This window comes from Rhinatrema bivittatum, chromosome 8 (assembly GCF_901001135.1).
Source record: "Rhinatrema bivittatum chromosome 8, aRhiBiv1.1, whole genome shotgun sequence".
NCBI classification, from domain to species: Eukaryota; Metazoa; Chordata; class Amphibia; order Gymnophiona; family Rhinatrematidae; genus Rhinatrema; species Rhinatrema bivittatum.
In genome coordinates this window covers 274,287,533-274,302,395 of record NC_042622.1, presented here as the reverse complement: position 1 = coordinate 274,302,395, position 14,863 = coordinate 274,287,533, and the positions used below count along the sequence as shown (strand labels likewise).

At 45.0% G+C, this 14,863-nt stretch overlaps 1 protein-coding gene across 4 annotated transcripts in view; it reads right to left on the bottom strand.

The window, feature by feature from the left end:
• The window catches only part of LOC115096400 (tyrosine-protein kinase ZAP-70), a 132,491-nt gene that overhangs the window by 52,669 nt on the left and 64,959 nt on the right, over positions 1-14,863 (bottom strand). For all 4 annotated transcript variants that reach the window (XM_029610942.1, XM_029610943.1, XM_029610939.1 and 1 more), the window contains one exon: positions 7,549-7,594. In XM_029610942.1, the coding sequence (XP_029466802.1) occupies positions 7,549-7,594 (46 nt within the window). The remainder of the gene's footprint in view (positions 1-7,548; positions 7,595-14,863) is intronic.

Here is a 14,863-nt window from a genome sequence, read left to right as displayed (position 1 = left end):
AGAGATGGCGGAATAACAAGTTTTGTGGATTATTTTGAAATTTGTGGTATAGCAAACATTGTAGCATTAGTTAAGAAACTACAAAGACACAAGTGCCCTTGTAAGAGTTTTGCCCTTCACTTACATGGCAGCAGTGACCTTAGCTGGTCTGAGTGCCCTCAATATGTGCAGGGGTCTCAACCAGAACCCCGCCCTTACTGTGAGGTCAGTGTAGGAGTGTTAAGGAAGAATACCATGCCCCACTAGGAGGGATCATGGACCTGTGCACCCATGTGATGCAGTGGGCATAAGAAGAGAGGATTCTGGGAACTAGAGCTCTGCAAGGTTATTTCTCTCCTCACAAAGTGATGTCACTGGTCTTGTCCCTCTCCAGAAGAAAGGAGAAGTCTCAGAGTTCTGGAAGAGAACTCCTGGGAGGTTGTTGAAATGAGGGAAAGCTTTAAGAAGAGGGAAATAGAGAGGACTTTTTCCAGGGAAGGTTTGGCCTGTCAGAAGAAATAGCTTATTAGAGGATTGGTTCTGGAGTTAGCTCTCTTCCTCGGGTAACTGAGGAGAAAAGGAATAAAGGAAGAGAAGAAAGTCCTATAGCCTAAGGTGCTGGGAGGACCAGGAGGAAGTGTACCTTTTCCAAAGAGCTGACATTTGTGGATTTTTTTTCGGAGTCTATGGAAAGAGACTTGAGTTTATTTTTGGACTTTGTTCATTTCCGTGCCATCAGTTACAGTAAAGGACTTTATTTTTGAACAACAGCCTTGGAATCCATGTGGTGTTTTTGTGACCTTTTGTTGGACCGGTGGGCAGGAAGACGCTCCTCTGTGAAGCACGAAACCCTAAGGATCTTGAAAAGTAAATCTTTTCCCCCCTGTGCAGGAACCATGGGAGGTGATGGGGCCTTGCGTAGTCTGTAACCCTTGCTCTGTGCTCCCTTGCCCAAAAGCAGCCCAAGACGGGGGCTACACAAGAATAGGAAAAGGGCGTTTGAACCTGAATGCCTTGCAATATTTAAAAAATGCACAATAATGCATTGTGGGAAGAAAAAGAAAATGGGTGCACAATCTGTGAGGAGACCAAACTGTAGTGTGGCCTTTCAGAGGGCAATTTTATATAGGGAGGGTAATTTTATAACAACCCACTTAGAAACTAAAGTCCACATGTAGAAAGCACACTTAGACATTAGCCTGGATGTTTTCATAGCGGACTTACATGCACAAGTCTGCTTTGAAGATTAGCAGGCGTGCGCTGAACCCAGTATGGCATATGTGCACATATTTATGCCTCTTTGGAAGGAAGCAGGTACAACTGTGTACATGTACATTTACGTGCATAAATGGTTTCCCCGCCCATCTCCTCCCCTCAGAAGGCCACTTTTTAGTGTCGGTAAAAGTATGCGCAAAATTGCACAGCCCACCCCCGGGAAACTTTCAGAAGCCCATTTATGTGCAGAAAAATAGGCTTTATGCATATAACGCCTCTTGAAAATTCAACCCTAAAGGAGAAACGATTAGGTAAAAGAAAGGAAAGCTTGATGTTCCGTTTGTGGATTGTTCCTTCACCCATGCAAGGCTTCTATTACTTCTGGGAGTAGCCATTTTGTACCTCTAGCCAGGATCATGTGATGTCAGCTCAGGAGGATCACCTCACTCCTGCTGCTAGTGCTGATACAAAATAGCTGTTCCTTCCCAGCAGCAGGAAGGGCTTCATGTTTTCCCCACTTCCAAGAGCTTCCCAGTAAAAGTCAAAGAACTGGAATCTAGAGTAATAGATCAAAAGAAATCCTCGGAAACTGTCATCAGCTTTTGGGAAAACTCAGGACAATGTGCAAGTTTGGGTTAAGGACAATTTACTGGTACCCAGAAAGCTGAAAAATTCTGAAAATATTACTAGAAACCATACTTTGTTGTTTCACTAATTTTCCCAAGCTTACAACTCCTCCATTGGTGCTGCTTAAACATTATTTTACAGAAATACCTGCCCACTTATTTCTGAGGTATATAATATTCCTCCCTTTGTTAGGAAGAATTGTCAATTTGCTGATTCATAATGTACACAACACTACTGGGTCTCTACCAGTAAGCATATTCCATCTGAGTAGATAAAATGGAAGCATCCCTAGTTGGTGTTTAGCTCCCCCATGTGGGATGCTGTAAAGGTAATGTCCTGGCTTTATAAAAAAAATCAGGGACACCATTTTGCAGTGTGGATTTTTTAGTTGAACCTTTGAGGAAGCAGGACAGAGTTTTTCTTACTCCTAATTCTGTTTGCAGAGGAGAACCCTTGGGCCTCAAGGAATAAGATCTGGGTTAGATGGAAGAAAGATTAACTCATCCTCTCTTTTTAGAAAATTGAATTTATATCTTTTTGGGGTTTTGGAAGAAGTTTTAGTCACCCTTCTTTCATCTTTTGTGGCTTTCTGAAGCCTGGATTTCATTTCATTTCATTTATTAAAATTTATTAATCGCCTAACACAGACAGGCCTAGACGATATACAATAAAAACAGAATTGATGGAATAAGATAGTTCAACTAAATTTAGATGGCATGAGTTAAAATCCCAATGGTCATAGCTTAATTCAGATGACTACTCTTTATCCCAACTCCTCCAGTATATCCTGTTGATATTTCAGAGGTTTTCACCAGATAGGTTCCACAGTTTCCTCTCCTCACATTTCTCTCCTCCTCCCAGAAATGCATGAAAATCCACAACTTTTCTTAGATTGCAACTCTAAATAGTTCAGCTTGGTGTTAAATGTTGGCTAAACTACCCTTGCAGATGTATTGCTGAGATCTGCATGTGGGGTTTTTTTGTTGGTTTTTAGGAAGCACTAACATTTGTAGTGCATACTAAATTAAATTAGTGCACATTAACTCAGTTTAGTGTACACTAAAACCAAAACGAACAAAAAAAACCCTGAAAGAAATAATAAAAATAAGCAAACCAAAAAAAACCCCTAACATTTTCCGAGTGCATATCCCTAATGTGTTGTTAAGATCCAAGCAGTCAGATATGTGTTGTTTGGACCCCTTCAGCTCACAGCTTTCCTGAGCACAAAGATGATTCTGACGTGTGCATGCAATGCAAACAGCTCCTGTCTCTCAGTGAACGAGTCTGATCTCTGGAGGCTAGAGTGGCAGACCTGGAGGAGCTGAGGCAGACAGAGAGGTATATACATGAGACCTTCAGGGACATAGTAGTCAAGTCCCAACTTCAGACTGGCAGCCCTGGTGCTGCCTTGGAGGAAGAAGGTCTCATGATGGGAGAGCATCAACCAGGTGCAGCAGGAAAGGATCCTGTAGCAAGGACCTGCTCTCCAGGTGGTGCATTGTCCTTTCGCACTGAGGATATCTCCCCAAGGCCTACTGCCCAGGAGGAAAGGGTTAGGTCGGCCGTCATAGTTGGTGATTTGATTATTAGGAATGTAGATAGCTGGGGGGCTGGTGGACGTGAGGATCGCCTGGTAACATGCCTACCTGGTGCGAAGGTGGCGGACCTCACGCGTCACCTAGATAGGATTTTAGACAGTGCTGGGGAGGAGCCGGCTGTCGTGGTACACGTGGGCACCAACGACATAGGAAAATGTGGGAGGGAGGTTCTGGAAGCCAAATTTAGGCTCTTAGGTAGAAAGCTTAAATCCAGAACCTCCAGGGTAGCATTCTCTGAAATGCTCCCTGTTCCATGCGCAGGTCACCAGAGGCAGGCAGAGCTCCGGAGTCTCAATGCGTGGATGAGACGATGGTGCAAGGAAGCGGGATTCAGTTTTGTTAGGAACTGGGGAACCTTTTGGGGAAGGGGGAGTCTTTTCTGAAGCGATGGGCTCCACCTTAACCAGGGTGGAACCAGACTGCTGATGCTAACCTTTGAAAAGGAGATAGAGCAGCTTTTAAACTAGAATAAAGGGGAAAGCCGACAGTCGCTCAGCAGCGCATGGTTCAGAGGGAGGTATCTTCAAAGGATACTAATGATGCATTAGAATTAGGGCATCCCAACAGTGAGGTTCCAATAAAAAGTATAGTCTAAGTACCTGTAATTAAAAACTCACCTGAGCTAAAAAAAATTCCAATTTATCCTTATCCAAAAAAAAAAAAAATGAAAATACAAACAAAAAACACTCTGAAATGTTTGTATGCTAATGCCAGAAGTAAGATGGGAGAATTAGAATGTATAGCAGTGAATGATACTCTTAAATCCTGATGAAATCTCACCCTATAATGTATTTATCAACTTTTAATTTATTGTAAAGAAATTTTTGAAAAAATGATTTTGAAAAAAACATTTCATTAAAAAAGATTTATAATTTTGAAAAACTTTTTTTTGCAGAATGGGGTAAGTTTCATATATTTTGATGCATGCCTCCACGGCCTTGCTTCAATTTTTTGTTATAATCATCAACTTACCACCCTCCCACTCTCTATTTTATTCAACAATTTTTTTGCAAACATTTTTTGTTATTTAAGTAAAAAGATGTATATATCGTTCAATAAATCCTCTTAACCATGTCCCAAAGTCCACCTATTGAATGTCTCCATCAAAAGTTTTGGTTTTCACAATTTCCGTTGTTGTTCCTTACTTCTTTTTTTATTTTTTTATTTCTTTGTAAAGTTCAAACTATGTTGTCTTCCGATCTTCCTCCAACTCTGTTTAATGTTCTTTCTCCAATCGGATAGAATTTTTTCTTTATCCGTTATTAAATTATTCAAACTGAGTAAGTCCTTATTATTCTAAAAACGCTGGGGTAGATGTTGTTGCCAGATTTACGCGCCATCACCTCACTCTCAGGTAATCAAAGTCTGAGTGATGGCGTTCTTCTGACATGGTTAAGAGGGTTTATTGAATGATATATACATCTTTTTACTTTAATAACAATAAAAGTTTGCAAAAAAATTGTTGAATAAAATAGAGAGTGGGAGGGTGGTAAGTTGATGATTAAAACAAAAAATTGAAGCAAGGCCATGGAGGCATGCATCAAAATATATGAAACTTACCCCATTCTGCAAAAAAATGTTTTCAAAATTATAAATCTTTTTTAATAAATTGTTTTTTTCAAAATCATTTTTTCAAAAATGTCTTCACAATAAATAAATTAAAAGTTGATAAATACATTATAGGGTGAGATTTCATCATGATTTAAGAGTGTGATTTTTTGGTCTTACCTTAGCGGAGATTAATACGTGTAATTATAGCAGTGAATGATGACATAGACTTAATTGGCATCTCAAAGACATGGTGGAAGGAGGATAACCAATGGGACAGTGCTATACCGGGGTACAAATTATATTGCAATGACAGAGAGGAGCACCCTGGTGGTGGGGTGGCACTTTATGTCCGGGATGGCACAGAGTCCAACAGGATAAACATCCTGCATGAGTCTAAATGCACAATTGAATCTTTATGGGTAGAAATCCCTTTTGTTTGTATTTTCATTCTGTTTTTTAATTGACATGGATAAGTTAGAATTTTTTTTAGCTCAGGTGAGTTTTTAGTTACAGGCACTTGGACTACTTTTCTTATTATTGGAACCTCACTGTCGGGATGCCCTAATTCTAATGCATCATTAGTATCCATTGACGATACCTCTCTCCGAGCCATGCGCTGCTGAGCGACTGTCGGTTTTCCCCTTTGTTCTAGTTTAAAAACTGCTCTATCTCCTTTTTAAAGGTTAGTGCCAGCAGTCTGGTTCCACCCTGGTTAAGGTGGAGCCCATCCCTTCGGAAGAGACTCCCCCTTCCCCAAAAGGTTCCCCAGTTCCTAACAAAACTGAATCCCTCTTCCTTGTATCATCGTCTCATCCACGCATTGAGACTCCGGAGCTCTGCCTGCCTCTGGGGACCTGCGCGTGGAACACGGAGCATTTCAGAGAATGCTACCCTAGAGGTTCTGGATTTAAGCTTTCTACCTAAGAGCCTAAATTTGGCTTCCAGAACATCTCTCCCACATTTTCCTATGTCGTTGGTGCCCACATGTACCTCGACAGCTGGCTCCTCCCCAGCACTGTCTAAAATCCTATCTAGGTGATGCGTGAGGTCTGCCACATTCGCACCAGTTAGGCATGTTACCAGGCGATCCTCACGCCCACCAGCCACCCAGCTGTCTATATTCCTACTAATTGAATCACCAACTATGACGGCTGACCTAACCCTTCCCTCCTGGGCAGTAGGCCTTGAGGAGATATCCTCGGTACAAAAGGACAGTGCATCACCTGGAGAGCAGGTCCTTGCTACAGGATCCTTTCCTGCTGCACCAGGTTGATGCTCTCCAATCATGAGACCTTCTTCCTCCAAGGCAGCAGGGCTGCCAGTCTGAAGTTGGGACTTGGCTACTATATCCCTAAAGGTCTCATTTATATACCTCTCTGACTGCCTCAGCTCCTCCAGGTCTGCCACTCTAGCCTCCAGAGATCGGACTCATTCTCTGAGAGCCAGGAGCTCTTTGCATCGCATGCACATGTACGACTTCTCACCGGTGGGTAAAAAATCATACATGTGACACTTGATGCAAAAGACTGGGAAGCCCCCCTCTTGCTGCTGGACTGCTGTCTTCATCTCAGTTTTGATCAGTTCCTAGTTAAGATTTAGGTTGCTATGGGAGTAGGAATGTGTCTAACTTCCTTTAAATGTATTAGTGAATTCACTATATGTCTGGTAGTGGCCTACCGGGGTCTGATCAAACTCTCAATAAAGTTTTTGTTGTTGGGTTTGGTTTTTTTTTTTTTGTGAAAGTGGCACCTGCCTATAAATTAAGGGATGAGCTTGGGGTGGGTGGGCGAGGGGTGGGAGGGTTGGGAATTACAAACAGTCTAACTTTAGTCAGCCTGAGTGACTCACAGCTCTCTTGATTAACTAATGTTGTTACCTATTCAAACCAAATCACACTACCTCAACACCTTTCCAAGGTGAGTAACTGAGCTGAACTTTTCAACCTTTTTACTTAGGTATACACTGCTCCTAGCTTATTTCTAGCTTCTGGCTACTTTTTGGGGTTTGTTTGTTTTTTGTTTTTTTTTAAATACAAACGCTCAGTTCTGCTTACTAGCTGCCTTACAGACTTTTAAAAATAAACACACTAACTACTGCTTACTAGCTGCCTGACTGACTTTTAAAAATACAAAAAGTCTAACTTATTTATTCGCTGCCTTACTGACTATTAAAAGCACAAACACACTAAATAATATTCCCAAATAGTTAACTTTGCCCCAATACTTTTAAAAAAGACAATGTCCCAAGCAAAAGCTTAGATTCCTTTCAGCCACCAGCAAGGTGATCCTCTCCTCTCAATGCTCCCATTGATGATGAAGAACCATTTGAGCTTGAGACTTACTATACAGCCAGGCAAGCACTTTTACTCAGAAAGACAATAATTCTCCTCCAAGACTGATACCTGGTAAAGCAGGGGCTTTCCCAACTTCTCCTGACGATCCTCACAACCATACTTGTTTTCAGGCTTTTGAGAGTGATTGTAAGCCCTGAAATAAGACATCTAAAAAAATCCCCCAAGATCTGTTGGTGGTGCCAGAGGATCAGATTCGCCAACTCGTGCCGTAAATGGAAAACTTACCTCGAATGGGCTCTGGGGTATAGCCATCTCCATCAGCTGCCTGCCTCTGCAGAAAGAAGACACAAATTTACAGAAAGCGATGCCACACTCTCAAAGGACTTCCAAAAATACCCGGCTCCTTCTGAGCACATTGCACTCTCACCATTCTTTCTTTCTGAATCTAAAGTAAGGCATAGGAAGGAAGAAGATGAAAGTGGAGGAGGAGAGGAGAGGGGAGGAATGACGACCGTGTCACAGCTAACAACGAATGTGAAAAAAAAAAGTTTTAATTCTCACTAAAATTGGAAGCAATCACTCTTTATTTTACTTGAGTGAGCCGAGTGCCAGTCTCTAGGGAAGGTTCAATGGGAATGTGGGTAAAGCAGATGGTGTAGTGGACTCAGGCCCAGAGGCAAGGAGGGTGCATAGATAGGTCTCTCAATTAATGAAAATCCCCTGTATGACCCCCCCCCCCCCAATCTCCTATTGATCCAATACTCAATTGCCAGGAAAAAGTAGAACTCACTCTGAGGATATATTCCAAACAAACATAACTTTTATTTTCTGATATTGCCCTTAGTCATAGTGTTGGGTTCGTGGACCTTTAGGCCGAGACAGAGTTGATGCAACATGCAGGGAGGAGCTCTACAAGTCCCCACTGTCAACAGGTGGACCTGGATGAAGCAGAGGCCTAGCTGGAGCTTCGCCTTTACCAGCCCACATTCCCCCTCAGGTTGAACCTTTGGGTGCCGGGGCCGGAAAGCCTTAGTGGGGGCCTCTGCTGTTGAGAAGAGATCTGTCGAGATGGCTAGAGTGGAGTAGGTGATGGCCAGGCTTATCCGGTGGCAGGCAGGGGTCAGAGGCAGGCAGTAGTCTTGCATATCCAGGGACAGGCAGTGGTCAGTGGCAGGCAGAGGTCAAGCATATCCAGAAGAAGGCCAAGGTTAATACCAGGCATCCGGCTGAAGGGAATGGCAGGGCAGGAAGACGAGAAAAAACACAGGAGGCAAGGAACACTAAAGACCAAAGTGAACCTGAGGACAAGAACTGAAGACCAGGCTAGGTCGAGGACAGATGCTGAAGACAAGGATGGTCTAAAGTCAAATGCTGAAGCAGCTCGCTCTCCACTAGATAGTGGGGCCTGTTGCTAAGGCATGTTGCGACTGGAGCATTGCTGTTAGGGGGCAGCTCTTGCTGGTGTCAGGGGGGGTAGCCCACTTGCCACTCTATAAGCCCTTTCAGACTACAGGTGGTGATGTGGACCCCTGAATGGTGAGGCAGCAAGAAGCACCACAGATGAACCTGACCACAGACTGAAGTGCCAAAGAGGGACCTTGGAAGGCCTCACCTATCCTAATCGATGTTCCCTCAGGTTGAGCCCTCAGTGTGACCAGCAGGACTTAGGCGGATCCCAAGACACAATCTGGCACAGGCAGAAGCCAGGAGGCAGTCCAGGGTCAAGGCAGGCAGCGGGCAAGCAGAATCCAGTAACTGGTCTGGGGTTGAGTCAGGCAACAGGCAAGCAAAATCCAGTAACCAATCGGGGTAGAGGTAGGCAGCGGGCAAGCAGAATCCAGAATGGTCCTCGTTCAAGACGGGTAGCAAGCAGGCAGAAGCCAGAATGGTCCAAGGTTGAGAAAGGCAGCAAGCTGGAACCAGGAACAAGCCAAGAAACCTGTTGCCAAGGCAAAGAGTCCAGGTCCAGGCAGGCTAAGTAGTCTTGAGCATGTGACATCATCATTAGAACATAAGAACATTAGGGCAACTACCTGACTCTTGACAGAGTATGCAGAATCATATGCATAGATGCACATGCACACCCTATGTGACACTTTGCCAGGTCCTAGAAATACATGCATCAGAGCGTGCAATGGCAGCTCCCTGCTGCTCAGTGAGTGTCCAAAGCTGAGGAGTCTGGGAAGGCAGCTGAATTCTAACAGTACCTCCTCTCCAAAGTCCCCTCCCAATTTCCTGGGCCTGGGTTTCATTAGGTATCAGCGGTGAAATTCGTGGAGCAATTAGGGGGGCCTATAGATTAGAAGTAGGCTCCCACAAATTTTCCTCAGGACTGTAAAACTTCTAAGCAATAAGATACTGTAGTCTACTGTGAACTCTTCTTGAATCCAAGATCTCCGCAAGTTCGTACTGTGTCTCTTCTTCTACTGGGATCTCCTGCGGCCAGGATGGTGGTCTGGAGGGTCACAAAAGTACTGCAGGTTTCAGCAGAGATTCATGAAACACATTGAGGTACATTTTATAAAAGAGCACGCACGTGTACTTTTGTTCGCGCACCAGGCGCGAACAAAAGTACGCCGGATTTTATAAGATACGCGCGTAGCCGCATGTATCATAAAATCCGGGGTCGGCGCGCGCAAGGGGGTGCACATTTTGTCAACTTGCACGCGCCGAGCCCTACACGCACTGCCCGTTCCCTCCGAGGCCGCTCCGAAATCGGAGTGGCCTCGGAGGGAACTTTCTTTCCACCCCACCGCACCTTCCCCTCCCTTCCCCTACCTAACCCCCCCCCCCCCCCGGCCCTATCTAAACCCCCCCCCTACCGTTGTCAGCAGAGTTACGCCTGCCCGAAGCAGGTGTAACTCTGCGCGTGCCAGTGGGCTGCTGGCGCGCCATCACCCAACCCAGGGGCTGTCCGGAGGCCTCAACCATGCCCCCGGGCCGGCGTCACGCCCCCGACACGCTTCCCGCCCCGCCCCGAAATTCGCACCACCCACCCGACACACCCCCTTTGCGAAGCCCCGGGACTTACGCGCGTCCTGGGGCTTATGCGCGCCGCCGAGCCTATGCAAAATAGGCTCGGCGCGCGCAAGAGGCTTTTTTAAGGGTTACGCGCATAACTTATGCGCGTAACCCTTTTAAAATCCGGCCCACTATGAATATGTAGCGAAGGCAGTGATTTAAGATTATAGATTTCACATAGCACTTAAGATCTTGTCGCAACTGAAGCCTCCAATAATAACGGGAGAGTAGTTCAAAGGTCCTGGCAAGGCTGGGATGTCCAGCTATCCGAGAATCATGGACCCATTTCAGTACCTCGGAGTAATCATAGACAGCGAATTAAATCTTAAAACTCATATCTCATCCAAAATTAAAAAGGGTTATCATAAACTTTTAACACTGAGATGACTAAAGGCTCTTCTAAACCCTTCTGATTTTGGAACAGTACTTGCTAACATTGACTACTGTAATTTGCTTTTACTTGGCCTACCTCTATCTACAATTCACCCTCTACAGATTTTACAGAATTCAGCAGCCAGAATTCTAACCGGCACTAGGAAACAGGAACACATCACTCCGATTTTAATATCCTTACATTGGCTGCCTATAAAGTTCAGAACTGAGTACAAGGTTTTATGCATTTTACACAAGATCATCCATGAGGATCAGACTGACTGGTTAAATGCAGTTATCAAATTCCACACACCCCAACAAAACCTACGATTGGCAAACAAAGGTTTATTAACTATCCCATCTGTACGATCTGCACATCTCTCCCAAGTAAGAGAACGTGCGATTTCATTAGCGACCCCAAAGATATGGAATTCACTCCCAGCGGAAATATGGCTAAGTTTAAAGATATTTAAAAAGGGTGTTAAGACCTGGCTATTAATGAAGGCATACCAAGACCCCATATAATCTACCTACCCTCTAATGCTTACTTCACCCTATTTTATCTTTTTATGAATTATCGCTAATAATCGTTATCCTTTTATTATGTTTTATTTTAGTTTTTACTGACTTGTATTAATAATCGTTTTTCCATTTTTATTATTGTTTTATCTATCATGCATTGTATTTATGTTCTTATATATTGTATATTTCTTTTACCATGTTGTAAACCGTTGTGATGGTCCCACTGAACGCCGGTATACAAAATCAGCAAATAAATAAATAAATACCCATTCCCTGAGGTCAAGGCAGTGGCCAGACAGATCTTTGTGGGATCAATAATAGATCTTGAGGATTCTAGAAGACTGTCGTCTTGGAAAGAACGGGATAGGGCATCAGCGTGTAAATTCTTTCTGACTGGGCGATACCATAACTCAAAAAAAAAATTGGTTAAAGAATAGAGACCAGTGAGCTTGATGAGCATTCAACCACTGGGCTTGAGCCAAATATTCAAGACTCTGCTGCCTCCACAACCATAATCTTGGTAAAGTTCCTTGATGCCGTGGCTAGTCCAAAAGGAAGAGTACAGAACTGAAAATGACAACCGAGAATGGAAAACCAGAGGAATCTCTGGTGATCGGCCCGAATTCCGATATGCAAATACGCCTCCGTGAGATCCAGCGATGCTAGAAACTCTCTCTTTCGCACTGAAACTATGACCGACCATGCAGAAGCGGGGCACTCGAAGACATCTATTGACCCTCTTCAAATCGAGAATGGGCCGGAAATCGGTTTCTTTCTTGGGTACCATGAAATAGATGGAATAGTGGACCTTTTGCTGCTCTGCCGGTGGAACTGGAACAATGGCCCCGAGATCGAGTAGACGCTACAAGGTGTCCTATACCACCTAGCACTTCTTGTATGAGCACGGAGAAATGAGAAAGCGATCGCAAGGGCGCCAAGCAAAATCTAAAGTGTAGCCTTGTCTTATCATGCTGAGGACCCACTGGTCCAACTTCAGGTTGGTCCATTCCTCGTAAAACAGAGATGATCTGCCTCCTACCACTGGAATGGAGGAATGGACCGGCCTCACCTCATTGGGAAGGCTTAAAGCCTCCCGCAGATCAGGAGGTCTCAGATCTACCAAACTGCCGCCCTTGAAAGGACTGAGACTAGGGCTATTGTTGGCTGGCATTCTCCCTAGAGGAGGGACACGATGATCGTGAGGACCGAAATCTCCTATTTCACTGGAAATGAGACTGAGAGGGCAGAAAGCTCTTGGCTTGGGCTTATCCTCCAGCAGATGATGGACCTTATTCTCCCAAGGAGTGAATCATATCCTCTAAATCTTTCCCGAAGAGGAGCTTGCCCTTAAAAGGCAGGGAATCCAACTGGGCAACCAAAGAAGCCTGCGGGCCGATACAACTGAAACCATAGGCCGGGCAGAGGTTCGTAGAAGATCATAAAGGGCATCCGCACTGTAGGCCTCAACAGCCTCAAGCTGCCCTGTTTGAACAACCTCCTCCTCTGATAGGGAAGCATTACTTTGTAATTGCTGTACCCAGCGAAGACCGCACGAAAAGCGGACAAAATGGTGTCCGTTCCTGCGGTCAGTGGGAACGGATCCGGCGGAGCGAGCCGTGATTGTCCGAGACCGGCAGGCGCTCTGTGTGAGCCTGCCCCAACATCTCCGGTGCCTCCTGAGCTGCCCCCCCGGGGAGGCATGCCGAGCAGAGCCCATCCCGGGAAATGCACGCGCATCACCATACAAGCAGCAGGCCGCACCACACGGCATGACTAAAAAACTCCAGGACCAGTCGACCAAAAAAGCACTGCCCACAGCGGCAAGTCAGCAATAGCGGCGGTAAGGCAGAGTCAGCTGGAAAAAAAGAAACTGAGAGTCAAACCCGGCAGCAAGGCTCTGCAGAAACCTTCCCCTTTATTTATTTATTTATTTTCAAAGCTGAAGACTTGGGTCCTGTCCTCTGGGGGTGAGTGAGCTGGGCTCCCTGGTATTACCCCCCAGTACAGTCGGAAACACCAAGAAATGGGTTCTCAACCCCTAACACCCTTTGACTCCAATACCAGGGGAGATGGCCCCCGCTTGACCTGCCAACCCCCTGGGAGGCACCAACAACTGCTCTTCACTTCTTTTTATTTATTTATTTGGGTTTTTTTAAAGGCAAAGGACACAAACCTAACTACCCTATGTGGCACTAACACTAGTGCCCCTCTCTACTTCTTTTTTTTTTTTTTTTCCTGATTAACTCCGGACTGTAGATTTTGCACCTCCACCACCTGCTGGAGACAGAGAAATACTGACGGACTGTAGGTGGCACCTCAGGGTATAGGGCAGAGTCTGTCTCCATCTGCTGGTGGGGAGGCAAAACCCAGGAATCTGGACTGATCCGGGTACGTACAGGGAACGGGGTTTATAAGGGAGATGCTAACGGGGTAAAAGGGTGGTTAATTAACTAGGGGCATTAGGAATTCCTATCCTTTACCTGGGCGAACTGGGGAAACTGGTAATTGCGTCGGCGCACTTGTCTACTAAAATCCCATTTGCACACACATGCGCATCCATAAACAATTGTGTGCACGTGTATGTGTGTACAGTCTATTTTATACATTGCGCGCATAAATGCGAGCATGTTACAAAACGGCGGTGTCCTTTGGCGCGAGCCGGCATACGCGCATACATGTGCGTCGGTATCAAAGTTACCATCCCTGTCTGTAATGTAAATGTGTATGTCCTGATTTTGGGCTAATTTTAAAAGCCCGGGCGCACCAAAACGGGGAGATACGCACGTGGCCGGGCTGCGCGCATCTCCCGGAGCGCACACAGCAAAGGGTTTTTTTAAAAAAAGGGGCAGGGTAATGGCGGGGCGGAGGCTGGCCAGGTCACAGCCATCAGGCGCTGTCCCAGAGCGTGCAACTTACTGCTGCTCCGTCGAGCAGGTAAGTTGGAAAACAAAAAAAAAAAAAGCTGGCTTGAGGGGTTTTAGGGGTCGGGGAAGAGAGGGGAAAAGGCAGACAGGGTAGGTAGGGGTTTAAGGAAGTTCCCTCCCAGTCCGCACCTTTATTGGAGCGGACTGGGAGGGAACTGGGGAAGGCCCAGTCCATCGCTGTGCGCTTGTAAGAAAGTTCCCCTCCCTTGAGCGCGCACGTCAGCACCCGCATGCACATGCACACACAGCGATATACAATCGCACGCACATATGCACTTGCATAGCAGATTTTATAACATGCGCGCGTCGGCATCCATCTGCACGCTCTGGGAACGCCGCGCACATGGACGCCCATGCACCAGTTTAAAAATCTACCTCTTTGCTTGCATTATTTTTAGTGATATTTAGTTTAGTGATATTTAGTGATATTTTTGTTTTTGTCAGGTCTCCTTAGTTGTTATGGTGTGTCTTAGTTAATTTTAATGAATTGTTTTTTAGTGCATTAAATATTATTTTAATGCATGTGTATTATTATATGTATGTTTATTGTGAACCATTTATGTATGTTTATTGTGAACCATTTTGATTAATTCTTTGAATTGTAAAAGCGGTATATAAACATTTTTAAATAAAATAAATAAATAATAAATACATCTGCTCCGCCTCTCCTCCCTACCTGCAGGAGAACCTTTAGCTGTTTTGGCTTGCTCCACATGACTGTTCTAGATGGAGTTATTTTTGTAACCCCGTCCTAATTGGTC